General features: G+C 43.3%; 1 protein-coding gene across 3 annotated transcripts in view; it reads left to right on the top strand.

Annotated features, from left to right (window-relative positions):
• Window positions 1-27,758, top strand: part of GRID1 (glutamate ionotropic receptor delta type subunit 1) — a 906,582-nt gene that overhangs the window by 709,752 nt on the left and 169,072 nt on the right. For all 3 annotated transcript variants that reach the window (XM_063133111.1, XM_063133110.1, XM_063133112.1), the window contains exon 6: window positions 7,134-7,307. In XM_063133111.1, the coding sequence (XP_062989181.1) occupies window positions 7,134-7,307 (174 nt within the window). The remainder of the gene's footprint in view (window positions 1-7,133; window positions 7,308-27,758) is intronic.

Here is a 27,758-nt window from a genome sequence, read left to right as displayed (position 1 = left end):
TCCCCTCCCCCCACCCCTTTTGAGACAGAGATTGAGACAGAAAGAGGCACAGTGTGTTCTATTATTAGTCTCTCTCTCTCTCTCTCTCTCTCTCTTGCAATTAGGGTTTCTCAGAATATGTATCTACAAAATTACAGCTTTCTACACCACGTGGGTTTTTTTTTTGTGTGTGTATGTGAGTTGTCAGGGAAGTGGGAACCTTTGCAAGCCATGGGTGGACCCAGTAGGAGAATAATTCCGGCTTCTTTGGCAATGAGAGTTTTTTCTCTTCTCTTCCCCTTTACCATCCTGTGGATCCAGAGGCACTGAGTGAGCAGAGGGCAGACTCAGACTGTCCCCTGGCAAGAGCCATCCCATCAAGTTGCAGCAGAGGGAGAAATGGGAAGGATGGCCACTCCATCAACTCTGCTGAGAAACCAGTTGGCCCCTTCTTATACCTGTGCTGTTTCCATTCCAGCTGGTCATATAAGAACAATTATTTAATTTTAAGAATTAGTGCCCAGATTTGTTTGTTTTTCCTCTTCCCTCTTCATCTCCTTTTCCTTTTGTACCATGTAATTTAGATTATTGGTCTGTGGACAGGGACTTCCTTTTCTTTCTTTTTTTTTAAAAAGGGAACCTTTTTGGCTGAAGAGGTCAAAATGCTTTAAATGAATAAATAATGGCTCCGTTGAGGTTATGTAGTCTTGTTTTTCATGTTGGAGCATTTGTATAAAGCAAAACAAAAATGTCAGCATCCCGCACAGTTTCAGGAGCGCCAGTCAGCATTTTTCCCTTCTGGTGCAATGGTTCTGGAAGCTTCCCACTCATGCTAACCACTGACGATAATCCCGTCTAACGCTTTTGTTACTCCTTGGAGTAACAAGCGTCTTTTTTGCAAATAGGACTGTACCAAACAGCTCCCCAGGTTGCTGTCCCTTTATTAATCTAAATAAATAAGCATGCAAAATATATCTCACATACTTTAAGTACTAACCCTGCTGTAAATACTGCATATAAACCTACTGATTTTTCATCAACCCCATGATCCTCATGCCTATTAAAGTTTAATTTTTGGATTTTTCTCAGGGACATATTTTTCTGGAACTCTTTGCAGTTTGGTAAATTATTAATGTCATTAAAATTTATAATTTTCCCTCATTACCTCTAGGAAAATTGGGGTTTTAATGTGAAACATAATTGTCTCATTTTGCAATTTGTGTTATGATAACTGAATGCAACTAAAGTAGATTTAAATATTCCCCCCGAGCAAAATGCTAGGTATTGCAAACACAATAATGTATGTTCTTTTTGTGCAAATAAATAAACACACAAATAGATTGAATACCAGCTTCTTTAAGAATGAACTTTGCATTCAGTGTCCTGAATGTTCAAGAATTTTAAATATTCCATTACTGGGCTGAAATGGTGGTTGTAAAACATTTCTTTTTCCAGAATGACTGCCGCCCAATATTAAACATACATGTATGCACGTATAGCTCAGACAAAAGTTATGAATCCACAACCACCTGCTCCCAGTTATGTGCATTAGTCATTTGTGGCCTCAAAGAAGAAATATACTTGGTTTATATTGTGGTTTATAATGAGGTCTGGTGTGTTTATTGAGCAAATAATAATGTCTTCTCTTGTTCTCTTTCACTTTATATCAAATCTTAATAAATTGTCTGGGAGGAAAAGCCAAACCACAGCCCATTCCTAATATAGCATAACCTGGAAAGTGTGTTTTCTCCCTATAGTCTTTCCCCCCAGTAACTAACTAAGGGAATGGTGTTTCTAATAAACCAATAGATGTTTGAATCATCTTGTTTTCTCAAAAAGACATTGACACTATGGAGTGTTGGGAGAATGAAGTCATATTTCAATATACCTTTGTCACCAAGACCTTTGACATTGCCACAATAGTAAATAACTATTCCTATTCCATGGCAGCTTGACCATGGAAATGGAGACTTCTAGGTGTGGGAGTGTCTCTAGCAGTTGGCTGTGCTCTAGGGTTTCAGTTCTTCCATATAAAAGGCTGCCAAACCCTACAGTTATAACTATGTAGAAAGTAAGATGACAGCTGAGAAAATTGCCAAAAAAATAAAAGGGGGGGGGGAAGGGAAATACATCACCAAAAAGGAGGTCAAAAGGGAATGGTTCTCAGTAGGGGTGTGCTCTGCTCCGTTACAGATTCCCGGATCCAAAGCGGAGTGGGCCAATCCGGATCTCCTAAGTTCCAGACCAGGGGAGGTCCGGATCGGCCCGAAGCGGTTTGGAATGGTCCAAAGTGATTTGGACCGTTCCGAAGTTTCAAAGCCAGGTAAGTGGGGAGGGGGGGTTTACCTGGCTCCCCTGTCTGCCGCCACCGCTGCGATCCATGCAGTGACAGCGGCAGAGACAGGTAAGTGGAGAGGGGGTGGGTGGGTGGCTTACCTGGCTCTGTTGTCCACTGCGGTCCGTGTGGCAGCTTCAACTGCTGCCCAGGCCTAAGACTGGAAATAGGCCACGGCAGTGGAAGCTGCCGCATGGACCGTGGTGGCGGCGGACGACGGAGCCAGGTAAGTGGGGAGGGGGGCTTATCTGGGTCCGCCATCCACCGCCGCCACGGCCCGTGCGGCAGCGGACGGTGGAGCCACGTAAGGGGGAGGCGGTCTTATTCGGGCCTCATTTTGTCCCCCCTTCCCCACTTACCTGCCTCTGCTGTCCGCATTGGAGGCAAGTAAGTGGAGAAGGGGGGGGGCAAAATGGCATCCGAATATTGATCCAGACTTCCGGATCTCACTCCTGATCTGGTGAGGTCCAGATCAGGATCTGAAACAGTTCAGGGAGGGCGTGCACAGCCCTAGTTCTCAGGGTGTTTTCTCCATACAACTAGTTTTCTGACATTCTTGTAGAAGTATCCCTTCTTGTCAATATCACAAAAATAACTTTAATGGATGGATCATTATATCAACAAGGTTGAGATCTGCATTTCTTGACTCCTTTTTGCAATTACAAGGGCAGAGGGAATTCATAATGGTTGGATTTTATTTTTCTAAGATAATAGTTCTAGCTAGAACGAAGAATGGTGCTGTAAGTGATCTCATTATATTGGGTTCCTTCAAAACTGTAAAAGGAATTGAGGGCTATTGAGTAATAGCAGTTTTAATTGGTTAACTGCTTTGATTTCACCTGATTAGTCAATTAACCAATCAAAATATTTCATAATGCAAGGGAAATTTTGAGGCTACTTAAGGAATATAAACAAACAATTTCTGCTAATTAAACAACGCAAGAAAAAAGTAAAAAAAAAAGTTGGGCACAGAATCATAAAGTCTGGGCCTGATAAAAGCGAGCCACATAAATTTTCTTGCCAAAAATGCCACCAGTACTGAACGCAGTATTGCAAGGTGTACTATAGTCCTAGTTTTGGATCTGTGTGATTAATTCTTTCATGAATAATTGAGATCAATGGGCGGCCAGCCTCAACTCCTCTCTATGAGGCAGTGTGTTTCCATGGCTGGTTTTATAAGACAGTGAAAAACTGTTAAAAGCTGAGACATTAAATTATTTCTTATCAAGAGGCACCCTGGCAGTATTGCAACTTCCATTTCATGTGCCATTGCGTTTAGTTAAGCTTCTTTCAGCAACATCTTCCTAACTGGGTAGAACTGAAGGAGTGATACAAAGGGACACACTCTTGCCTGAAGTAACTCCAGATTTTTGTGGACATTAGCCCACATACGCCTCATACGGATTCACTTGCATACAGTATGCTGCTGTGCAGGGCCACAAGCACTAGTGGAGAGCGGTACGGAACAAGGTCGCTCGTGCCAAAAGTATCTGCATCATGTCAGTCCCTCCTGAAACAGCCAATTTAATCAGATGGATTATTATGGATGCTCTGGCAATCTCCTTCAGAGCTTGACATTTAAAAAGGAAGATTCTCCCTCGATTTATTTGCTTCAGCACTAAGAAGGAATCAGAGGGTGCTTCTAAGCAAGCCATTATTTATTTGGTAAACTTCATTTGTTAGTACATTAATTCCTTGGGTTATAACCTTGCTGCCGCCTCCTCCTCCTCCTCCTCCTCCTCCTCCTCCTTCTTCTTCTTCTTCTTCTTCTTTATATTATGTCTTCTTCTTCTTCTTCTTCTTCTTCTTCTTCTTCTTCTTCTTCTTCTTCTTCTTCTTCTTCTTCATATTATGTCACTACTACAGGGGAAAGGGTCCACTGATACCGATCAGTTATGGATACCCAGGGCATTTGAGATCTGTTGGAGGAGCTCTCCTCTGCATCTCACCAGACATACATCATGGTGGGACATGGAAGAGGGTCTTCTCTGTTGTGGCACCCTGGTTGTGTAATGCCCTCCCCTTGGAGGCCTGACTAGTGCAGACATGGCTTTGTTTCAGTATCAAGTTAAAATGTGGCTTTTTATCAAAGTCTTTGAGAGTTAAATTTGCCTAAAGCTGCACATAGTTTTATTTGTGTTTATTGCTTTTAATCGTTTTACTGGTATTTGTTATTGTTTTAATATGTTTTTAGCTGTGTAAATTATTTTTTTATACTGTCTGACTTGATTTTCTCTGTACGTCACCTTGAGATCTCATTGATATAGGGTGGGATACAAATGTTTAAATAAACATTTTGTGAACCGCCCAGAGAGCTCCGGCTATTGGGTGGTATAGAAATGTAATTAATAATAAATAAATAAATAAATAAATAAATAAATAAATGGCCTATAGATGGAAGAGGGGACCTCCCTCCTGTTTTCCCCCCTAACACAAATGATTATTTCATGGGAACATCAATACTTTTGGCCCTCTGACAGGTTATCTGCACTGTCAGTTTTTATAGATAGTTTAATTATCTTATGTGGTTGGTAAGCATGCCAAAAGCACAAATCCCTTTGATTAAAGAAGTGCTGGTTGTTGTTGTTTTTGTTGTTGTTGTTTATTGAATTTATGCATCACTTCCCAATGGAAAAAGCAAGCTTATATACACAAATCCATAGTTGTAACAGGAAAAACCAACTCAATATAAAGCCATAATGAGCACAATAATACAAATAAAAACAAACACCATAAAACATAATAACAAATAATGCTTTATTATGTGTTGATAATATATTTATTTATTTATTTATTACATTTTTTTACCACCCAATAGCCGAAGCTCTCTGGGCGGTTCACAAAAGTTAAAACCACAAAAAACATCCAACAGGTTAAAAACACAATTACAAAATACAGTATAAAAAGCGCAACCAGGATAAAACCACACAGCAAAGTTGATTATAAGATTAAAATACAGAATTAAAACAGTAAAATTTAAATTTGAGTTAAAATTAAGTGTTAAAATACTGAGTGAATAAAAAGGTCTTCAGCTGGCGATGAAAGCAGTACAGTGTAGGCGCCAGGCGGACCTCTCTGGGGAGCTCGTTCCACAACCGGGGTGCCACAGCAGAGAAAGCCCTCCTCCATATATTGCTATGGTTGCTGCAAGAAACCAAAAAAAGGAATCAAACTAATGCTCTCAAAATGGATGTTCAATTTAGCTGTCAGATCTAACAGTTGTTGATAGGCCTGGCCCTCCATTAATTTGTCTAATTCTCCTATTAAAGCCACCGATCCTAGATGCCATCTTATAGCAGTGAATTTCAGCACTGCGACAATGCACTTGCCTAGCTGTGCTGGATCATCAGACATTTGGCTAAAAGAATAATTTTGTAAACTGCCCACAGAGCTTTGGCTATGGGGCGGTATATAAATGTAATTAAAAAAATAAAAATAAGTAGATTGTGGAAGAATGGTACCACAGTGACTATCTATCTAGAGTTTAGCAGGTATGGGCAGACAGCTGAATGTCTTCCATGCAGTGGACAGGTTGAGAGAACTCAGAGGAATTGAAAGAAGTCTTGGGGGAAAGCTTGAGAACCTCTGTATAAATAACTAAGGGCCTTGCTAGACGAGGCCTTAGCGTGCTTTGAGGCCCGGTTTCCCTGCTGTGCGTCCACATGACGCACAGGGGAATCCAAGCCCAGGCCACGCTGAAGCCTCCCCTAACGCGCCATAAGCGAAGTCGCTTATGGCGTGCCTTTTCCGCAGCCCCAGCCTGAGGCCGGGGCTGCGGAACGTCTAGCAAGGTCCATGGCTTTTTGTGGCTACTCGCTTACTCGCGAGTAGCCAGGAAAAGCAACGGACTGGGCACAGCGCTCAGCGCTGTGCCCATCAAGCCAGGGGGATCCTGGGGGGGAGATAGGGGGGGAAGGCTGGACCAGCAGGAGGGGGGGGAGAAAGCCGGACATCGGGGATAGGATGGGGCCGAGGGACAGACAACCGGGGATGGGATGGGGGCGAGGGACAGACAACCGGGGATGGGATGGGGGAGGAATGGACAACCGGGGATGGGATGGGGGGAGGGACGGACAACTGGGGATGGGGCCGAGGGACAGACAACCGGGGATGGGATGGGGGGAGGGACAGACAACCGCGGATGGAATGGGGGAGGGACGGACAACCGGGGACGGGATGGGGGCGAGGGATGGATAATTTTAGAAAAAAACCCACTTACCTTCTCCGGAGTCTTCGAGGCGCACGTGGCCCCTTTAACAACAACAACAACAAAAATGGCCGACGCTGCAGGGCTTCCGTAGTCCCTGTGCGTCGGCCGTCTAGGAGGCGGGGCGGCGCGCACTAGAGTTAGTGCGCCGGCACTCCGCCTCCCTGCCGGCTTATCCGGCTGGGTCTAGCAAGGACCTGAGTCTTCCATCTTCACAAGATGGGCTGGAACTTTGAATAAAGAGGAAAGTCAGTTGGGTATAAAAACACAATTGAAGCATAAATTCCCACTGTTTAATTATTATACCTGTTTACTTATTACACATATCCCATTGTTCTCTTGAGAAGTCTGAGAAGCTTAAGTGAAGCTATTATTAAGCAGTCTTTCATCTAGACACTGACCGGAGATCTGCTAAGTTTAAACAAAATAAGAGCATCAAGTTCCCTCAGCCCTAATTTCTTTTATTTTTAAATGCCCCCAGAAGACTGTAAATGCAGTAATTAATCACCATTTAAAAACAACAACAAAACTTTCTTATAATATTTTTTTCTTAAGAAGTGGAGATAGCCGTGAGTTGTAGACTCTAATGAATTCAACTTTCCCTCCTTATAGGAAATCAGTGACAATGAAATTTTAGAACTGGTACACAGCGCCCTTGGGAGGATGACAGTCATACGGCAGATCTTTCCTCTGACAAGAGAGAACAATCAAAGATGCATGAGGAACAATCACCGGATATCTTCGCTCCTCTGTGATCCACAGGAAGGTTACCTTCAAATGCTTCAGGTCAGTAACATTACATATGCAATAAGCAAGAGGGCCCATCCCTTCTCCTTCCCCTGGGAAGATGGCATGACCTGTTGCTTTACTAGTGATGTTTCACAGGTGTATTGGAACAGGAGGAAATGCAAACGGAGTCACTTAATGTTCCAGGTGCACCATTTACGGGATGTAGCTCCTGGCTAACCCAATTATGCCTCATATACCCCACTCCTAATTTTTGGAATGCTTAGATCAAATATTATCAACAGTCAATTGCAATGACTCCTGTTCAGTCCTCTTAGGGAGTTATGTTGTGTAAAACACACACACACACACACACACACACACACACACACACGTCTTGTTGTTTTGTGAACTATATGAAGCCATTTCTTAGGTAGGGTGACCATATGAAAAGGAGGACAGGGCTCTTGTATCTTTAACAGTTGCATAGAGAAGGGAATTTCAGCAGGTGTCATTTGTATATATGGAGAACCTGGTGAAATTTCCTCTTCATCACAACAGTTAAAGCTGCAGGTGCTCTGCCCTCTTTTAAATCTGGTCACAGTATAGCTGCAGTATAGCTCCTGCAGTTTTAACTGTTGTGATGAAGAGGAAATTTCACCAGGGGCGACGTGCAATGCAAATGACACCTGCTGAAATTCCCTTCTCTATGCAACTGTTAAAGATACAGGAGCCCTGTCCTCCTTTTCATATGGTCACCCTATCTCAGGCATACATTTATTGTTGAGAGAAATCGGGCACGGAGATTTTGAGAAGGGCTGCACACTGAAACAACTTCCCTAATTTCGTGGGGGGGTTTTTGGGGTTTTTTTTTTGGTTTTTTTGTGAGTGGTGAAAACTGGGTCTTGTTTCTGGCAGCTTTGGACAGTTGAGAGTGTGTACCTATGTGGTTTGTTTGTGTGAATTAGGGGAAACAGCCATGGTTCTAGAGTACTTGTAAAGCTTTTGATTGCAGTGTATTCTTCACTCTGTGTCAGAATTTGTGGCTGGCATCCTTTCAAAGTCAAATAAAACTTGACCAACTGTCAGAGCAAGGATTTTGAGATACTGATGCAATATTTTCAAAGAGACAGAGATAAACAAATCTGTCCATTTTGGTTTCTCTCAGTAGCTCATTTTTCCAGTCTTGTTTGGTTTGTCTCAAACTTCCAGGATTTTTCTAGTCTTAGCTTAGGTTTATTTTGAACATTCTTGTGCATTTTTGTGCACATTTTTCACAATACATCCATTTTTCTACAGAATTTTGCCTTATACACATTTTTTGCAAGCAAGTTTCCTAATATAATGTATTTTATATTATTTTTACTAATATATGCATTTTGTGTGTACATTTCTTTAATGTACACATTTTAATACACATTTTTTGATTGAAGAACTCTACTGTAAAATTTGGAGAAGTGCAATTTTTTTTTTTTGAAGGCAAATTTTGCAAATTTTGAAGGCTAACAGAGTATGTATTTGTATGAAAGTGCAAAATTAGCTAAGCTGAATTAAAATGTGAACCATATTATCTCTCATTCTTAGTTAGGGGTGCATTGGCTGCAGGTTTATCTAGTGTCTCACACCTAGAACAAGTAGAAATATGAAAACCCAGAAGAAAGGCGGCTCACTGGCTTCATTAATGGTGGGCAACCTTGGGAGGTCCAAGGGGGCATTTCTACTTACTGCCATGCAACCCACCCACCCACTTATGGGTCACCACTCTGCAGGTGCTGGAGCATTAAAAAGTTTTTTTTAAAAAGATTCTGTAGTTGGAAAAGAGCACCAAAAAGACCCAGCTGGTGCTCCCTAGCCATGGATGCCTTTTGGGGGGAAATGGTTACATTAATTTGGGGGGCTGTGAGACTACAACAGGGGCCGGGGGGGGGCAAATGCTGTCCAGGGGCTGCATATCGTCCAGCCCTGATTTTAGGCACATCATAGGAAGCTGCCTTATACCAAGCCAGAACATTCTTCCATTTAGCTCAATATTGTTTATTCCAGGGTTGGGCAGAAAGTAGAACTCCAGAAGTTTTGGACTTCAGTTTCCAGTATTTCTGACCATTGGCCATGTGGGCAGGAGCTTCTGGGAGTTGAAGTCCACAACTTCTGTAGATCTACCCTCTGCTCATCCCTGCTTTATACTGACTGGCAGAAACTCTCCAGGGTTTCAGGCAGGGGTCTTTCATAGCCCTACCGGAAGATAACGGAGATTGAAACTTGGACTTTTTGCATACTAACCATGTGGTCTATTCTGAACATTGAATCTAAAATTTGAATGAGCAGAGATTGCTTGCACTGGAAACAAGGCCCACCCAGTTCAGGGATTCAAAAGGCTTGGAACAGCATTCCACCATGCCAGATAATGTCTATGTCTTCCACCCACATGGTTAGGGTGGATCACATTGTTATGTACTAGTCTACTGATTCTGGTGGGCATCATTGATATGGTGCCTAAATGCATTCTGGTCAGAAACGTACACATTACAGCACACAGCACTGGAAGAAGCAAGCAATGCTGTTGTAGATCACACAAAAGGGACCCTCATTTTGTTCTACTTTGTTGAGATAATTCTTAATGAGTAATCTCCCAAGCTTTTGAGTGTCAGAGCTGGTTCCTCACATGCATTATTCTGTTCCTGGCTGTGTGTGTGTGTTTAACCCATGTGACTGTGTGGCATCATCCCTCAGGACTGCAGTCCTTAATATGAAATATTATTTTCAAAAGGGTCTTTTCAAACAAAATATAGAAGTGACCGTACAAAATGAGAGTTGACCTACAGTCTCTTTATGTATTTATTTTCAAAATTTGTATACCGCTCCATATCTGAAACAGATTCCTGAGCTGTGAACATAAGAAGTAAAACAGTAAATATACAACGATTAAACCCCATTTAAATTATACTTATTTCAAAACAGAACACCAATAAAAACCGGGGTTGTCAGTTAAGGAATGCTTCCTGGAACAGAGCAGCTGTTTTCAGGTGCCAGAAGCAGCATAGTTTTGGCACCTGCCTGACCTCCAGGGGCAGGGAGTTCCAGACAAGGGGGGCCACCACACTGAAGGCTCTTCTCCTGGTAGACTCCAATCAATTAGATCCATGTGGAACCACCAGGAGTGTGCCCTCTGATGAGCTCAGTGACTGGGGAGGTTGTTAGGGAGAAGGTGCTCTCTCAGGTATCCTGGTCCCATGTTGTTTAGGGCTTTAGAGGACCAAAACCTTAAACCTGGGCCAGTAGTGAATCTTCTGCTGTGGTGGTTTTTTTTGTTTTTGTTTTGGTATGTTATCCTGCCATTCGATATTCTTTTATGGCATACTAAAGAGCCATCTGTAACAATGCGGAAACACGCACTTCAAAAACATCTTGTGTTGAGTATTTCCATAGCAGATCAACCTTGTTATGATTCCTATAAATTCATGGTGACGAGCGACTGGATTGTTCTATCCGTCGCAAGCGATGATTTTTGAGTCACTTGTCTCAAAGGTATAAATAGCAGGATATTTATTTAAAATATTTATATGCTGCCTGACGACAGGCCTCCAAGGCAGCTTACAATAAAAGAACATTAACATGCAACAAACATGAGTTGGTGTAGTTTTTAAATAAGGAGGCAGTGGAGGCTGCAGAAAGGTTCTGTGTTGCAACTGCTGCTCTGTAAAGGTTCTGCAGTGAGCGAACTACACCCCCCTCCTCCATTTCATTTCATTCCTGGAGCTGGAGCTGTACCAGCTAGAGCAGTGGTTCCTAACTGATGGTCTGCGGACCCCAGGGGGTCCACATAACCCACCTAGGGGGTCCGTAGCACCATTCACATATCCACCATTAATTTCTGGAGTCCACGGATGACAAATTCCAACCAGAAGTAAAATATAACATCACTGAAAACCTGCCTGATTTAGCGACTAGCTTCAGAGATTACTTCCCTGCACCTAATCCTGAAAACTCATGGATAAGGAATCCTTTTGAATGTGGTGCTATACAACTAACAACTCTAGCTGCGGAAGGGCAAGATGCACTTGTTGACGTGATGGTTCATTGAAATCATTTTTCAAAGAATATAGACTGGACCAATTCTGGGTGAAGGTTTTTCCTGATTATAAGAAAGCTTTGAAACATCTACTTCCCTTTTGTTCCACATATTTTTGTGAACAAACATTTTCGACATTTTATTATATGAAGAACAAGCTGTTGATCCAGATTTGAGATTAAAAGTAGGAAATATTGAACCGGATGTGGAAGGGATTGTTCGGGCAAAAAGAGGCATGATTTCTCCCATCACATTTAGGTTTAGTAGCTGCTAGACATGTCATAATTTGTTCAATTGTAAACTAGACGTTAGTAAAATTAAAATAGTCTTTATATTCCTAACTAAATCATTGTCATTTTTGCGTGGTAATATCAGAAATATCACAAATTTTATGATCTGTTTTTAGTATACTTAAAATCCTTTGCTTATTAGGGGCTACCCCTTATTTTCTCCCAAAAAATTGCTTCGCACACGTAACTACCATAGAGATAAGATTTTTTTTTCAAAAGGAGGGGTCCTTGGCTTGGCATTTGAAAAACAAGGGGTCTGCGGTACTTAGCTAATTGGGAACCACTGAGCTAGAGAGTTTGCGCCTCCCAGCTCTTCCTGGCTTTTCCCAATAATAGCAATGGTGACCGAAGCAGTGGGGAGACACTGATGTTAACTACTCACTCCCTGGGACTTAGATCATAGTTAGGCAAACTTTTCACCTCTGAAGGTTGCGTTCTGTTGGGGGCTTCGTGGAAGGTACTAGTAGAGGGCAGGGCTGGGGTCCCTCTCTGGCACTCTACTCCCACACACTTGCACACTCACTTCCCCCCACTCATACACACCTACTCATAGGGCATGTCTACACCACAAGGGTGTAAGGGGAGGATTGTGGACTTAGCGGCTTCCACGATCCTCCCTGTGAGTCCAGACGGCTGTGCGACATCCCGGAAGGATGTTGCGGCCGCCATTTTTTAAAAAATGAGAGAGAGGAGTGCACGGGCACTCCTCCGCAAAAGGTAAGGAAAAAAACAACCTGATCCCACTCACTCACTGATGGGCACAGAGCTCCTGAAGAGCTCTGTGCCCTGTTCCCGGCTCTTTGCATTTACTTGCAAGGAGCTGGGATGAAACCGGGACAGCCGCCCACACCTCCTACAGGAAAAATCTCAAGACCATGGGAAAAATCAGGCTAAAAGCCGTCCCAGTTATCCCAGGGAAATAGAGGGATCTTCCCTCACTGCCCTCGGGATCCCCTGTGCATCATGTGGATGCACAGGGATGATCCCAGGATGAATCCTGGGATAAGGCATGGCCTAGACATGCCCAGAGACACTCCTCCCACTCACTCACTTATCAGGATCATAGGGTGGGTGTGGGGAGGTTTAATCCTTACTTCTCTCCAAATCCAGATAAAGATCCCACACTCATGCTGCTATTAACCTTTTTTCCCCTTAGCAAAGAGGTAGACAACCTGTGACCTCCAGATGTTTTGGCCTACAATTCCCATCAGCTCTAGCCAGGATAGCCAATACTGAGGAATTGTGGGCCTTGTAGGCCAAAATATCTGGATGACCGCAAGTTGCCCACCTCTGCCTTAAGTTAATAACAGTGTGTGTAGCGGGGGTGGGGGTCACCTCCCCCTAAAATTCTTCTCCCCCCTCCCTACTAAGGTGGTCAGTTATCAATTGCTAAAGAAGAGGAAACTCGTCACCAAAAAAGAGGACAAAAGAGGACGCCAATTTGCATAACATTTGCATATGATTTTATATATATATTGATGCAATTTTAGAAAGAATGATTATAATTTAAATAGAAATATAGTATGGCACATCATAACGTGGAAGAGAGTGACCAGGATACCTGTGTACCTGCCTGTTCAGTCTGCTGCCCTTGTGCTAACTCTTGATGGGCAACAGTTCTAGCCTTGAATCGGAACCGGACCGCTCTTCAAATAGACAACAGTCCTCTGGCAGCTCTTCTAATAGATGACTTTAAAAGAAGTCACATGGCCACCCTACCCTGCTGTTCACTGATCTGCAGGAAACAGCTCAGCAGTGGCAAAAAAGGGGGACAGTGCTATAGATAAAACTCCTCCCTCCCCACCTGGGAGCACCAAAAACCCTGGGGTGACTGCACGGTAGTGCTATGTTGATTATACAATGCAGCAGCCACCTCACAGCCATCGTGAGGCTTTCCTGTGAACCTACAAAGCAAATAAATCTGGGACTTGCGCCAACTTTTCCCTCCGGATCTAGGTGGATACAGCACATCTGCTGTCCATCCTCATTCCAGAGTCGCGTCAGACATTTAGCTGGGCATATGGCGACCCATGATTAGTCACCGTCCACCCAGGCAGTGGGCAGGAGGCAGGCCCAGCCGCTGGAAACTCTGCAGTTTCACTGCTGCATCAGGATTAGCCTCTGCCACCCAACAGTAGCAAAATTGCAAGGTTTTGCTTATCATAGTGGCAAACTGCAACTGTATAGGCAACCACCAAGTCAGGAAAGGCTTGGCCAGAGCCTGCCAGAGGCTCTACAGGCCACATGAAAGGCAACCGAGGGCTTTATGTCCCCCATAGATAAAGGCCTGCCCACTCCTGCCTGAGATGTTAGATGCTCGTATCTTGATAGTTTTGCATTTTCTGTTTTCTCTGCTGGCTTGGAAATGGATTTTATTACGAAATGTTATAAAATTAGTTAATATATAATAAATGCCATCTGGTCAACTGTCTTATTGGCTGTTGCTGGCTAGTTTCTTTTGTTTTTAATTGAGTTTCTAGTAAGCAGGCACGTTTCTGCCAGCTTCCTCGTAGATTATTTATTGGTGCAAATAAATACAACAACTTTGAATACACGCTAGTAAAAAAAACTGTTTAGGTTTTAGTATACTAGCTTTAAACGGACAGAATTAACGGAAATCCTTTTGGAATATCTTCATGAACAGCACACAAAGTTTTTCTTTATTGCCGACAAGCCTTATAAAAGCTCAGCCTGACAAACCTTGTAAAGCTCAGAGAGAGAGAGAGAGAGAGAGAGAGAGAGAGAGAGAGAGAGGCGGATTGCTTTTAAATCTTGTGTGCTTTGAACATGCCAGTGCCGGCGTTTCACTCCAGTCCCCTATTCCTAGCCTGCAAAGCATTTCTTTATAGATCTGGTTTTGGCTTTTTCCAAATATTCCAACTGGGAGGATTTTGATTAGGGATGTGCTCCGCTCTGATTAGAAGCAGAGAATCAGAAGCGAATTGGCCTGCTCCGCCTTGCCCAGAGTAGAAGCGGACCAGGGACCCGTAGAAGCACGGCGAAGAGAAGCGCCCATACGCGAAGCGCTTCTCTTTTCGCAGACCGATCCGATCGCCATTTTGAAAAATTTCGCCCATAGGATTGCATTGCGGAAAAGAATAGGGGATAACTGTGTTGGTTTTTAAGCTATCTTTGTGAAACTTCTTGTGCTTATTTTGAGCCTACTCTCAGCTCTCTGCGTGCTGCGGTTCGCTTGCTAGGATTTTTGGGAAAATCGGGTAAAACAGCGGGAAAATGTACCTTTTTCGAAGGGTTGAGGGGCAGAGTCAACTCCCGGACATGATCACATGATCCCAAAGTTGGAGGAGGGGATAGGCAAAACGGGTAACTTGGGATTCTGGGAACTTCTCTTTCTTAGTCTGAACGGACTTTTCCCAGTGTTTTTTAAAACAGTAGCCCCACCAAATGCACAAACACAACCTGAAATCATATACTAAGCCAATAATAAGAGATAGAAAACACAGCACTGCTACCCACCCTAACTTTGGGGAACAACTGAATAGATGTGGTGCAAGGGGATGAGCTCCCCTAGGGCATGTGGACGTGCCCAGTGCACTCTCCTGTCCTTGGAGGGCCATCAGAGCCCTCCAAAGGTAAATCACTGGAGAGAAATGCCTATCATGAGTTGAAGTGATCGTTTGCTTCTTAAAGACTGGTACCTAGACAGGACCAGTCAAATTGGCAGATGATTCCCCCTCCCCCTGGGCACGTCCACTCCCCTCTTACTGGTAAAAGACAGATATAGCCTTTTAAAAAAAAATCTTCTTGTTGTTTATTCAGCAACACTGCTGCTTTTAATTCCACCCCTCCTTTGTTTATGTATTTATTTATTTATTCCATTTTATATGCATTACTGGCTTTGAAACTATCCTTGGCTCACTTCCTTGTGCCCCCAGAAATGTCTGCTGCTTGCCTGCCTTCCCTCCCTCCTCCCCTGCCCACCTCGCAGGGATGGTTTTTGTGTGTCTTGCTTTGACTCAGGGGAGAAGTCCTTCCTGTGCTCAAGTTCCAAATCAATTTTTCAAGTGTGGAAGAAGATTCATATTTAGGTTTATCTCTACTCCCCAATTCATGGCATGTTGGGATTTCCTTTGAAATGGGCCCATTGAGCTGTCTGCAGCTTTAAATCCCTGAGATACTGGGGTGTCCGACTTTCATAAATTCCCCAAAAATCAGGGGATGATGGGATTGGCTTGAAACTTGGCATCCATATGGACACATGGGTAAGCTGTCATGGGACCGAAGGTGAGTTTTCTGACATGCAAATTGACGTAGTTGTAAAATGGGACTTGATTTGGGGTGAGTTAAAAGGTTAGAGCCCCGCCAAAAATCAGAGGATGATGGGATTGCCTTGAGTCTTGGCGTGCATGTGTATCCCTGGATAAGCTATCATGGTGCTGAGTTTGAGGTTTCTAACGTGCAAATTGACGGAGCTATCGAAAGGGGTGTGAATAGGGTGCCCGATTTTCAAAAATTCCCCAAAAATCAGGGGGTGATGGGATTGGTTTGAAACTTGGTGTGCGTGTGTATACCTCCATGAGGTGTCATGGTGCCAAACTTGAGATTTCTAACTTTAACAGAAAAAAAGTTGTATACTTTTTTTAGCTTTCAGTGTAAGACTATGGGGGGGGGGAAACGGAGCTCCGATCCGGATCCGGAGCTCCGCAGCGGAGCGGAGCGGACATAGGTGGAGCAGGGGCGGAGCGAAGCAGCCCGATCCGCAAATCGCGGATCAGGAAATGAAGCAGAGCGGGGGTTCCGTGCACACCCCTAATTTTGATAGGTGGCCTCAACTATAATGATAAAAGATGATATTGCATTGTTTGTTTGTCTGGCTGGACTCTGGGCCATAGCAGAAGCCCTGGGACGACATCAAACAGGGAGGCCCTGCCTGGCCAGAAATAACATGGGGGTCTTCTGTGCTCTGTTTTTGGGCTGAGCAGCACTGAGTTCCAGAGTTTTACATATTTCAGTGATACCCACAATGGGCCGCTTATGTCAGCTCACTGCCATTGTCACCAGCTACTATTACTCCCCTTCCTCTTTCTCATCATTGCCACTGCTTGTTTGCTTAATAGGCAGAGAGCCAATGAACAGTGGCATCTCCTCCTCATCAAGACCACCATTTTTATTTTTATTTAACTTAATTTATTTATTATTGCATTTATATCCTGCCTTCTTTCCTCCAAGGAACCCAAGGCTGCATACATAATCCTCCTCCTCCTCTGCATTTTTATCCTCACAACAACAACTCTGTGAGGTAGATTGGGCTGAGAGTCCGTGACTGGCCCAAAGTCATCCTGTGGGTTTCCATGGCTGAGTGGGGACTAGAACCTGGATCTCCCGACTCCTAGTTCAACACTTTAGCCACTACACCATTGTCTGGGCCAGAGCAGGAGGTGGGAGAAATATTGAAGAGGAGGAACAGGACCAGGGAACTCTCATCAGTGGGCCTCAGCTGGGTGTGGGCCCTGAGCGGGTGCCCAATTCTGCCGATCCTTGACGCCGACCCTTATAACGAAATGAACTTTTTAAAAAATCATTATTTTTAACACCATATGTAATAGATTAATGAGCAAATAATAACAATTTAAAGAATTTACATGACTACCCTCAAAGTCTTACATAAGAAAAGCTCACTCATTCGCTAAATGTGAGAAGCGAGCTAGCCAGGCCAATGGTGCTTGGGAAAGGAATTCCATAACGAAGGTGCTGCTAGTAGCCACCTGGCTGGCTATCCTAAATATTAACTGTTATTGTATTCCTTATTCATATTTTATATCCCACCTGACTATGCAAAGAAAACACACACCATTAAAACAAGCTGGCAGAACCGGAGCTGTAGTTGATTTGATAATCTGACCCCACAGGTTTAGTGGAACTCATATGGTGGTCCTCTTTCTTTGTGTCCTAACATATATTGCATGCTGGGAAAATGCTCACCCCATTCTCGGTTGCTGTGAACAAAGCATATGAGCCATTAAACAGAAACTTCAGCCTGCTGTTTCTGGCTGAGGGGCCTAAAATATTTACCCTCAACCAGGGAATTAATTGCCCTATTTCTTGAACGCTTGAGGTGGGGCTACATGCTATATTAATGTGTGACTGCACATTTCATTCCCTCTGAGCAATGTCTAGTCTAGCCTCACTCTCACATATTCACATATCATCCCTCCGCCCCTGCAATCAAGCTTTTGAAAAGCCACCGTTGGTGACAACAGAAGCTCATTTAAAAATTAAAAGTAGCAGGGATGGTGTGGTTTTTCAAAGGGGGTTCACAGGGATCAGGAGGGAAGGGTTAACCCTTCCCTCCCCCATCCTGACATTGCCACCCCAAATGTCCCCATAGCATAATTAGGCTTTTAAAAGCTTCCACTGTCACCAACAGAGGCTTTTTTAAAGCCTCACTTGCAGCCTGGGAGGAAGGAGGTGAGGAAGACCTTTATTTCCCATCCCTGATAGGACATAAGGTCAGAGGCAGTGTATGGCCATGTTCAGAAGACACCTGAAACCACGACTTCAACCATGGTGAATAAGGCTTTTTGCTTTATTCACTGTGGTTAAAGCCATGGTTTGAGGTGTCTTCTGAACACAGCCTATGTCATCTTGACATCAGGACATTTTTCATTTCCCTATGCTCACCTGCAAGGGCTTCCAATGATGTGGGATGAAGGCAAAGAGAAATGCACAGTGCAGTGATGTCAGGGCATGGGGAAGTTGCCCTAGGCATTATGGAGTGTATGTATGTGTAAATTCATGTTGCGTGATGCCATTCTGGTGGCAGCCATGCATTTAACTTAATGTATTCATTCAGGCTGTTCAGTGCCAACTCCTACTTCTATAGTGGAGATGGTGCTAATCCTGTCTGGTTGTTTCACCAGGGAAGTAGTGGTAATATACTACTGTGAGCACAGATTTTCAAAATGACTGCTGCTCTATTATTAGTGTGTGTGTGTGTGATGCAGATCATCCATTACTGCATGTAATAATATATTTACTAGCTAAGGTATAGATGTTCTGTTATTACTGAAAAATAATTTCACAGCTCTGTGCCCCTGGTTCCATTTTTTAAATATGTTATTTCTATTCACTTTTTTTATGCGTACAGGAACTAATTTACCTCAACTCAGTTCACTCTCTTGAGTTTTTGTATTTAGAATATGGGATGAAAGGACCCGAGGCATCTGACATTACTCAGGCTATACCCAAAACATATAGAAAGCATTTATAATCCCTGGAGAAACTGTAGGGAAGACCTTGGTTGAAACCTTACTTTGACCATGAAGTCATTGTGTATCTTTAGGTATGGCAGCATTACTTAACTCCAGCTTACCCCCAATCTGTAATATGGGGATAATAATATTGGCCTACCTAACAAGGTTGTAGTAAAACTTATTTAGATATTCTGTGTGAGGCCTTTTGAGCTAATTAAATCCACAGAGAGAAAAAAAAGGGGGGGGAGATTGTATGGCTGTGTTCTGGCAAAGCCAATTGGGGAGCTACCTTGGTTCCAGGAAAGACTACCTTAGTGGTAGTCTCTCAGTCCCTGTGTGCTGGATGGGGAGAGAGGATGGACCACAGGACTGGTAGAAGTGGTTAAACTCTTGTCTCCTACTTCATCTAGATAATGCAAAGGCAATTTGTCAGTCTCTGGGTTGCAACCTAGCAACCCTACTCCGAAATGTTGAGAGACTGCTGGAATACTTTGAAACCGCTTGCTCTCATCTCTGTGTGAAGTATAATCTTGGCAGTACTGTTTTAGAAGGTTGTCCAAAGATAATATTTCAAGATGTCAGTTGAATCTTCTGCAAGATATAGTTTTTCATGCAAACTGTATTTCTTCGCAGACTTGCTGCAAGGAATCTACCATACTCTGTGTCTTCCATGCACAGAGATTATATAAATCAAAGCATTCCTTTGCTCTCACCTGTAACTGCTAAGGGACAGTCTAATCCTGGCACTGGACCAACTGCAGTATTATCAGCAGAGGTTCTGCAGCTTCAGTTAAAGCATTATATGAATCCCAAATAGAGAAGATTATAGACTGCTGTGCTGGACTGCCATCCTTTAACCAATTGCAGTGCATGTGAAGCTATATCCATTTTTGTCAGCTTGTCCATCAAAGACAGAGCCTATAGATTTATTTTCAACGTAGGATGGGGCGTTTGAAACTTGTCTAGCGTATTTGGGTTGCACCCATTGTTACTCTTACTTAGAGTAGGCCTATTGAAATGAAAAGGACTTGACTAACTTAGGTCCCATTCATTTCAATGGGTCTTCTCTAAGTAGGAGTAACAGTGGATGTAACCCTATGTGAGTGTGCATAGACGTGTGAACACGTATGCAGGGGGCCCAAATCAGCAGTGTACGATGGTCTGATTTCTTGCCTCTCTGATAACTTTAAAGGGGACTTACGTGGGTCAGCTAAATGGCATGATTTCTTTCCATGACAGCATCATTTGTGAGATCTAGCCCTGGGGAAGTAGCCCTGCCAGTAATCTGGAAATCTGCAAACAATTTGTATAGTTTGCCATGGAGTAAATGGTAACAGGTGAAGAACAGGAATAGATATTGTGTGAATTACACCCGAAGACCAAGACCAGAGCAGAAAAGCCAGACCACTTTCTTTGTCAATCATATATATATATATATATATATATATATATATATATATATGCATAGAAATGCCCAAAGGATATGGACAAGACGGAATTTGTGGCCTGTGATTACTTGAAAGTTTTTGGTACTCTCAGAAGAATGTTGATTCTCTCTCTCTCTCTCTCTCTCTGTGTTAAGTAAGTCGCTGAAGGACACTCAGCGGATATGAACAATAGAGATAGAGAGAAATTGTTTAGGGGCATATAACTGTGTGTAAAGGAGTGAAATGTAGAAAGGGAAATCAAAACTGAATATCAGTGAAAATTTCCTGACAGGGCGATCCATTAAATAGTGGAAGAACTTCTGAAAGAAATGATTGGAAGTCTTGTCACTTGAGACTTTCAAAAACTAGAATGGTCAAAGAAGTAGAAAATAGCTTTGTTTAAAAAATATCCTCTGCTATATGAGATGGACTGTATCTATTTGAATGGTCTTTCGTTTTTTGCTGTTCCGAGACATCATCCACCCTACTTTTTTTTGTGTTTTTTTTAGTATTGATTAGAAATATCTGTACTGTAGTTTGCTAAAAGTAGTTGTAGTGTTGGTGGTGATGAAATCTCTGCCAGTGATTGGCTGTACTTCCTTAATGTCACAGAAGGGCAGGGCAGGCAGAAAGTTCTGGTTATTATTGCCTAAGCTTTCTGGATTTAGATAGAAGGTCATTGCAGTGAGAAGGGCCTAGATGAGAAAGGGCAGAAGAAACATAGTTACAAATTGTAGGTGGCCTGGAGATTGAATAGGCAGCATATTGAGGAAATAAAAGTCCTACGAAAGGATGGAGGTTTAGATCAGTGCTGAGGAATGAGAAGTAAAGGAGGAGAGATCCTGGGGAAGGAGTCTGACAGGGAGAATGAGTTGGGAGCAAGGCAAATAAGTGGTTTCAAACAGTGAAACAAATGGCCAAGTGATCTAGTTTTTTTAGGACATGTTAAGTATACTTTGCAATTATGTGTGCATGGATGTGCTTTCTTCTACTGTGTGTTAGGGTAGCCAATCAGTGTCTGCCCAGGCTTATCAACAATGCAGATGCTGTTATTGCTGCTGTTACTATTAATTTCTTAAGAAATTCATATCCCACCTCTTTGCCCTTGCAAGCAAGCAAAGGCAGCTTACATGGTCCTCCTCTCTCCACTTTATCCTCACAAGAGCCCTGTGAGATAGATTAGGCTGAGAGTCAGTGACTAGCCCCAAATCACCCAGGGAGCTCCATAGCCAAGTGGAGACTAGAATCCAGAACTATTGAGTCCTAGTCTAACACTGTAACCACTACACTCCCTTCACACCATGAAGATAGAAGCTTCTTTCCTGGCATTCAGAGGTATGGCAAAACCTGGTTGCCAAATGCTGCTATTTCCAGCCTACTGCAGCCAGCAATTGGCAATCAAACTGCATGGGCCTTTGAGTTTCAGTGTGTGACCTTCTGGCAGAGTCACAGCTGAAAGGTGACCACTGGTAAATCTCCAAAAATGAGGAAACTCAATTCTGAAAAACAAGACAAGAGAGGCTAAAAATCTGCATAACATTTCCCTATGCTAATTAATATGTATAGATGCAAATTTATAAATAATAATAATAATAATAATAATAATAATAATAATAATAATAACTTGAACATAAATACAGTAAATCTTACCACAATGTGGAAGACTATGACCAGGTGAATGTGTGGCTTGCTTAGTCTGCTGTCCAGGTCCTGTTGATGGGCAGTTTCAAGGCCCAGCTCTTCCTTCTAGTGGTTCTTTGTCTTTAATCCAGACTTGGACTGGACTGCCCTTCAGATAGAGGACATTTTGAAAATAGAGGGCAGTCCTCTGGTAGCCCTTCAAATAGAGAACTGTCCTCTGTAAAAGAGGACACCTGGCCACTGCATGCCTAACTGGACATTCTGCTGCACAGTTAGGTGTGTGATCCATGGAAAGCAAAATACTTTACTGTCTGGAACACTGTCCCTTTCACACTGTGGAGATCCATCTGTGGCAATCTGTACAGCCCGTGCTAGTGCTGTGCTGGTTGCTGTTAGCCATGGGGGCGATCAGGAACAGACCTTGCCCAAAGTGCTGTTCTTATGTTACTACTGCCATTATGGGAGTTGCCTGTTATTTCTTATGGGTATCAGGTTCCCAGCAGTGGTGTGCATCCTGCTGTTGAAATTCAAGTGTTGCATACATCATCATTCACAAGCACACTTCTCACAAGCACACTCCTGTAAACTATTTTAGAATCAGGACGTAAAGTTGAAACTGATGTGAAGAAGCAACCCACTGCTTATGGAATGAAAATAGCTTGCTCATGAATGGAAATCAACCATCTGGTCTCCCTCTCCCCCTTTGCCTTCAGGTCCACTGGATTTGTGTTCTTTGTTTTCTTGTTCCTGTGGACCTAATTATTTCTTACTTGACCCTTGGACCACAACTGCTTGCTGTTGAACTGAGACATTTAGTTTACTTTTGATGAGTGCAAAATAAATAAATAAAGCCAAGGACCCCAGCTCTCCAGCAGCAACCTCCTACGGAAAGACACGGTAGCCCAGAAGAAGAGTAATGGACTGTATAAGACTGTGGGGTCTTCAACTGAGGACTTTGGCAGCTGTGCCCAGGTGTCTTGTTCCCTGTGCTGCCATAACAGCTCATCAGAGGATGAATTTGTTGCAGTAGAGAGAGAACCAATAAATTCATCTTTTGATGAGCAGTCATGGCAATGCAGGGAACATTGGTCCAGTTGCCAGAGTCCTTAGCTGAAGATCCCACAGTCTTATGCAGATCATCACTCTACTTCTGGGCTACCGTGTCTTTCAATAGGAGGCCACTGTTGCTGTCCAGAGTTCAGGGCCCACCCAGCAGGTGTTAAGGTGGGATAAGAGGCCAATCCAATTAAAGCCACAGGTTTAGCTCTCATTCTAAGACTTTCCCAAGCTGGTGTCTCCAGATGTTTTTGACCTACAACTCTCAACATTCCTGACTATTGGCCAGGTTTGCTTGGAATGATGGAACTGACGTCCAAAGCATAAGGAGGGTACCAGGTTGAGGGAGGCTGGTTTAAGGAAGATGTTGCTCCAGAAAAGACTGTCCCTGCTTGCCCATCTGCCAGTTCAGTGACTCACCTATTTAGTACTTTCTTCCCTTTCAGATGACCTTCTCTAGGAACCAGATCAAACAACCATCTTTGGTCATGCATCTGGGCTCTCTCCATATTAAGCATCTGCATTAAATATATATTCTAATATGGTAGATGGAAACTGAGCAAGGGGACATGAACACAGGCCACTACATGCTCATATTGTTGACAGCATTTTCCTATCCCAATTTTAGAGGAGAAAACGTCCTCCTGTTCCCAAACAACCACTTTTGCTAAAGCTCTGCTTTCCATCATAATTCTTTATGACATCTTTGTGCTCCTTTGTTTTAAGCTTGGACCGATGTGGTTTTGTTGTACTTTGAGGTTTAAAATATTTTTTAAAAAATGAAAATCCTGAAAAGAACCAAATGCATGAAAAGGAGTGAGGAAGCATGAACAGAAGTATGTCTATTAAATCCACCATATTTTGAATGTCAGTCCTTCTTCAGAGGATGCACTTAGGTATAAACAACTTGAGTCTTTGGTTTATAAATCAGTTGCAAAAGGACTCTGAATTTGGTCTGGGGAGTTAAGGCTACATATTTTGGCTATAATGCTCCTGAGCTGTAAGGATATTTCAGTTTTTCAGAATACATTGCCATACGTGCCTATTGTGTTGTGGTGTGAGCAGCAAAGAAGGCTTACTTTGCTGCCTTCATCACATCCTCAAGTAGCCATCCAGTGGAGCTCTTTTGAGTGGTCCAGGGGTTGTTAATACTCTCCACCGTGAATGGAGCCCTGGTTCCCTCAAGGACCTGCTGTGACCTTTTTGCATCTCACTTTGAGGGCAAAATTGTTTGTCTTCGCAGCAAACTTGACGCTGTTATTAGCGCAGTTCCAGTTGAGATGTCTGATTCTGTGGGATCAGTTTCAGCTGCTGCGGCCTGATGATGCTGACAAGGTACTTGCAGCAATGTGACCGACCACATGCCCCCTCGATCCTTGCCTCTCCTGGCTAATAAAAGCTAGCTGATGGGGGTTGACTGGGTGGGTCCAGGTTGTGGTGAATGCTTCTCTATGGGAAGGGGTGGTCCCTGCCATCCTTAAAGAAGTGGTAGTGTGACCACTCCTGAAGAAGCCCACTCTGGACCCAGTGGTATTAGACAACTATAAGTTCAGGAGTTGCTCCCTTCCAGTGTGAAATAGGTAGGGAAAATGTCTCCTGTTGACCTACAAAGCTTTTCACTGTCTAGCTCCTTCCTATCTCTCCTCTCTCATCTCACACTATTGCCCCGCTCGTGCTCTTTGCTCCTCTGATGCCATGTTTCTCGCCTGCCCAAGGGTCTCTACTTCCCTTGCTCGGCTTCGCCCATTTTCTTCTGCTGCCCCTTACGCCAGGAACGCTCTTCCAGAACATTTGAGAACTACAAGTTCAACCGCAGCTTTTAAAGCTCAGCTAAAAACTTTTCTTTTTCCTAAAGCTTTTAAAACTTGATTTTGTTCTGACTTTATACTGTTAGTTTTACCCTACCCAGTGCCTGTTTACCCTACCCTGTGCCTGTTTGCATTCTCTTCCCCTCCTTATTGCTTTATTATGATTTTATTAGAATGTAAGCCTATGCAGCAGGGTCTTGCTATTTACTGTTCTACTCTGTACAGCACCATGTACATTGATGGTGCTATATAAATAAATAATAATAAATAAAAAAGGGAAGGTATTGGAGAGAGTCATGGCAGAACAACTGCAGGACACTGATTATCTAGACCCATTTCAATCTGGGTTTTGACCTAGTTATGGGACTATATCAGCCTTGGTTGCCCTGATAGATGACCTTCATTGAGAGAGAGACTCAGTGCAACCCTGTTAATTCTGCTTTTGATACTATCGACCACGGTATCCTCCTCGATCGACTCCGTGGGATGGGCATTGGAGGCACTGTGTTATGGTGGTTCCAGTCCTACCTGCAGGGTTGATTTCAGAAAGTAACATTGGGTGATCATTTCTCAGCCTCTTGGCAATTAAGCTATGGGGTACCGCAGGGCACCATCTTGCCCCCAATGTTGTTTAATATCTATATGAAGCCTTTGGGGGTGGTGATTAGGGGATATGGAATAAAATGCCATCAGTAGGCTGATGACACACAGCTCTATCTCCCTGTGACATATGACTCAGGAGAGGCTGTGTAAGTCCTAGATCAGTGCCTAAACTCAGTAATGGGCTGGATGAGGGCCAATGAACTGAAGCTGAATCCTGGCAAGGCAGAAGCCCTGTGGGTGAGTGGTTCCTGACTTCGGGAAATAGGCTCATTGCCTGTTTTGGATGGGGTTGCACTTTCTTTGAAAGATCAGGCTCGTAGTTTGGGGGAACTCCTAGATCCATCATTGTTGCTGGTGGTTCAAGTGGCCACAGCAGCTCAGAGTGCCTTTTACCAGCTTCGGCTGGCTCACCAGCTACAGCCTCTTCTGGACAGGGATAGCTTGGCCACAGTGGTACGGGAATTAGTAACCTCAAGACTGGGCTAGTGCAATGCGCTCTATGTGGGGCTGCCCTTAAGACTGCTCTGGAAGCTGGGGCTAGTGCAGAACTCAGCAGCTTAGCTGTTGACAGGAGCTGCCTCTTTTCAACATATAACTCCTTTGCTGAGGGAATTGCAGTGGCTACCCATTGGCTACCAGGTTAGGTTTAAGGTTTTGGTCCTGGTGTACAAAGCCCTAAAGAACTTGGGACCAGGATACCTAAGAGAGCGCATTCTCCCGTAACAACCTGCCCGATCACTGAGGTCGTTGGAGAGCATGCCCCTGGTGGTTGCACGTGGACCTGTGGCCCAACTGGAGTCCACCAGGAGAAGAGCTTTTAGTGTAGTGGGCCCTTCTCTGTGGAACACCTTTTTATTCTCTCAGTATTTTAACACTTAATTTTCACTTAAATTTAAATTTTACTGTTTTAACTCTGTATTTTAATTTTATATCAATTTTGCTGCGTGGTTTTTATTCTGGTTGTGCTTTTTATATTGTATTGTGTATTTGTGCTTTTAACCTGTTGGTTGTCTTACTATGGTTTTAATTTTTGTGAACTGCCCAGAGAGCTTCGGCTATTGGGCGGTATAGAAAAATGTAATAAATAAATAAATAAATAAATAAACAAACAAACTCTCTGCCCCAGGAGGTCAGGCAGGTGCTAGCACTAGGCTGCTTCCAGCGCCTCCTGAAAACATCTATGTTTCGAGAAGCCAACTGACTAGCCACTGTTTTTTCTGGCTGTTTCTGGAAGAGCTGTATGTGTTCCAGTTATCTTCCACCTCCATCAGCTACTACCTTTGCAGATGATTGCTGTGTCCAGTCGCAGGGTGAATTTGGCAACTGAAGTTCTTAGGATGCTCAGTTCGGGGGCATGTTTTTCATGCAATGGCATCTAGCCATAGTTTTGTCTTTCATTTGTTTCTTCATTGCCTTCTTGCCTGGTTTGCCTGACTGCCTGGCCTTGCAGACAGGGATGAACATGGTATGGATCTAGTATAGGGTCTGCGTGTTCATGCTTTCCTGTTCACATGTTGAAGCTGAATACCTGATCAGGGCTTTCTAGCAGTATGAAAGTTCCGTCTGTGGTATTTGATTGGTGATGACTCATTTGCACGTGCAAGTCACTGCTTATGCTGCAATCATCCAGTGATAAACATGTATGTGTGAAGCAGCAATAGTGCAAGTCTGTACATGTTTACTCAGAAGCAAATCTTACTGATTTCAATGGTGTTTACTTCCAGGCAAGTGTGCAAAGGATTTCACTCTTAATGTATCACTGAAGGTCCTTCTTACATAACCTTCATTGCATGGGAACTGCTCTAACATAGCCTCGTCCTACACAGTAAATATGATGTCATAACCCCTGAGATACATTTATTTATTTATTGCATTTCTATACCGCTCAATAGCTGAAGCTCTCTGGGCGGTTCACAAAATACATGAAAAGTAACTCTCCATGTCAGTGTTGACCAGGGTGATGCTGGCATGATGCACAGCTAGAACACGAAACCCTCTCATGTGAGCTGAGAGTTCTAACATTATTTATTTATTATTTATTTATTTATTACATTTTTATACCGCCCAATAGCCGAAGCTCTCTGGGCGGTTCACAAAAATTAAAACCATAATAAAACAACCAACAGGTTAAAAGCACAAATACAAAGTACAGTATAAAAAGCACAACCAGGATAAAAACCACGCAGCAAAATTGATATAAAATTAAAATACAGAGTTAAAACAGTAAAATTTAAATTTAAGTTAAAATTAAGTGTTAAAATACTGAGCGAATAAAAAGGTCTTCAGCTGGCGACAAAAGGAGTACAGTGTAGGCGCCAGGCAGACCTCTCTGGGGAGCTCATTCCACAACCAGGGTGCCACAGCGGAGAAAACCCTGCATCATTACCTGCATCACCTGTCACA

This window comes from Elgaria multicarinata, chromosome 8 (assembly GCF_023053635.1).
Source record: "Elgaria multicarinata webbii isolate HBS135686 ecotype San Diego chromosome 8, rElgMul1.1.pri, whole genome shotgun sequence".
NCBI classification, from domain to species: domain Eukaryota; kingdom Metazoa; phylum Chordata; class Lepidosauria; order Squamata; family Anguidae; genus Elgaria; species Elgaria multicarinata.
This window is presented reverse-complemented; position numbering and strand designations above follow the sequence as displayed.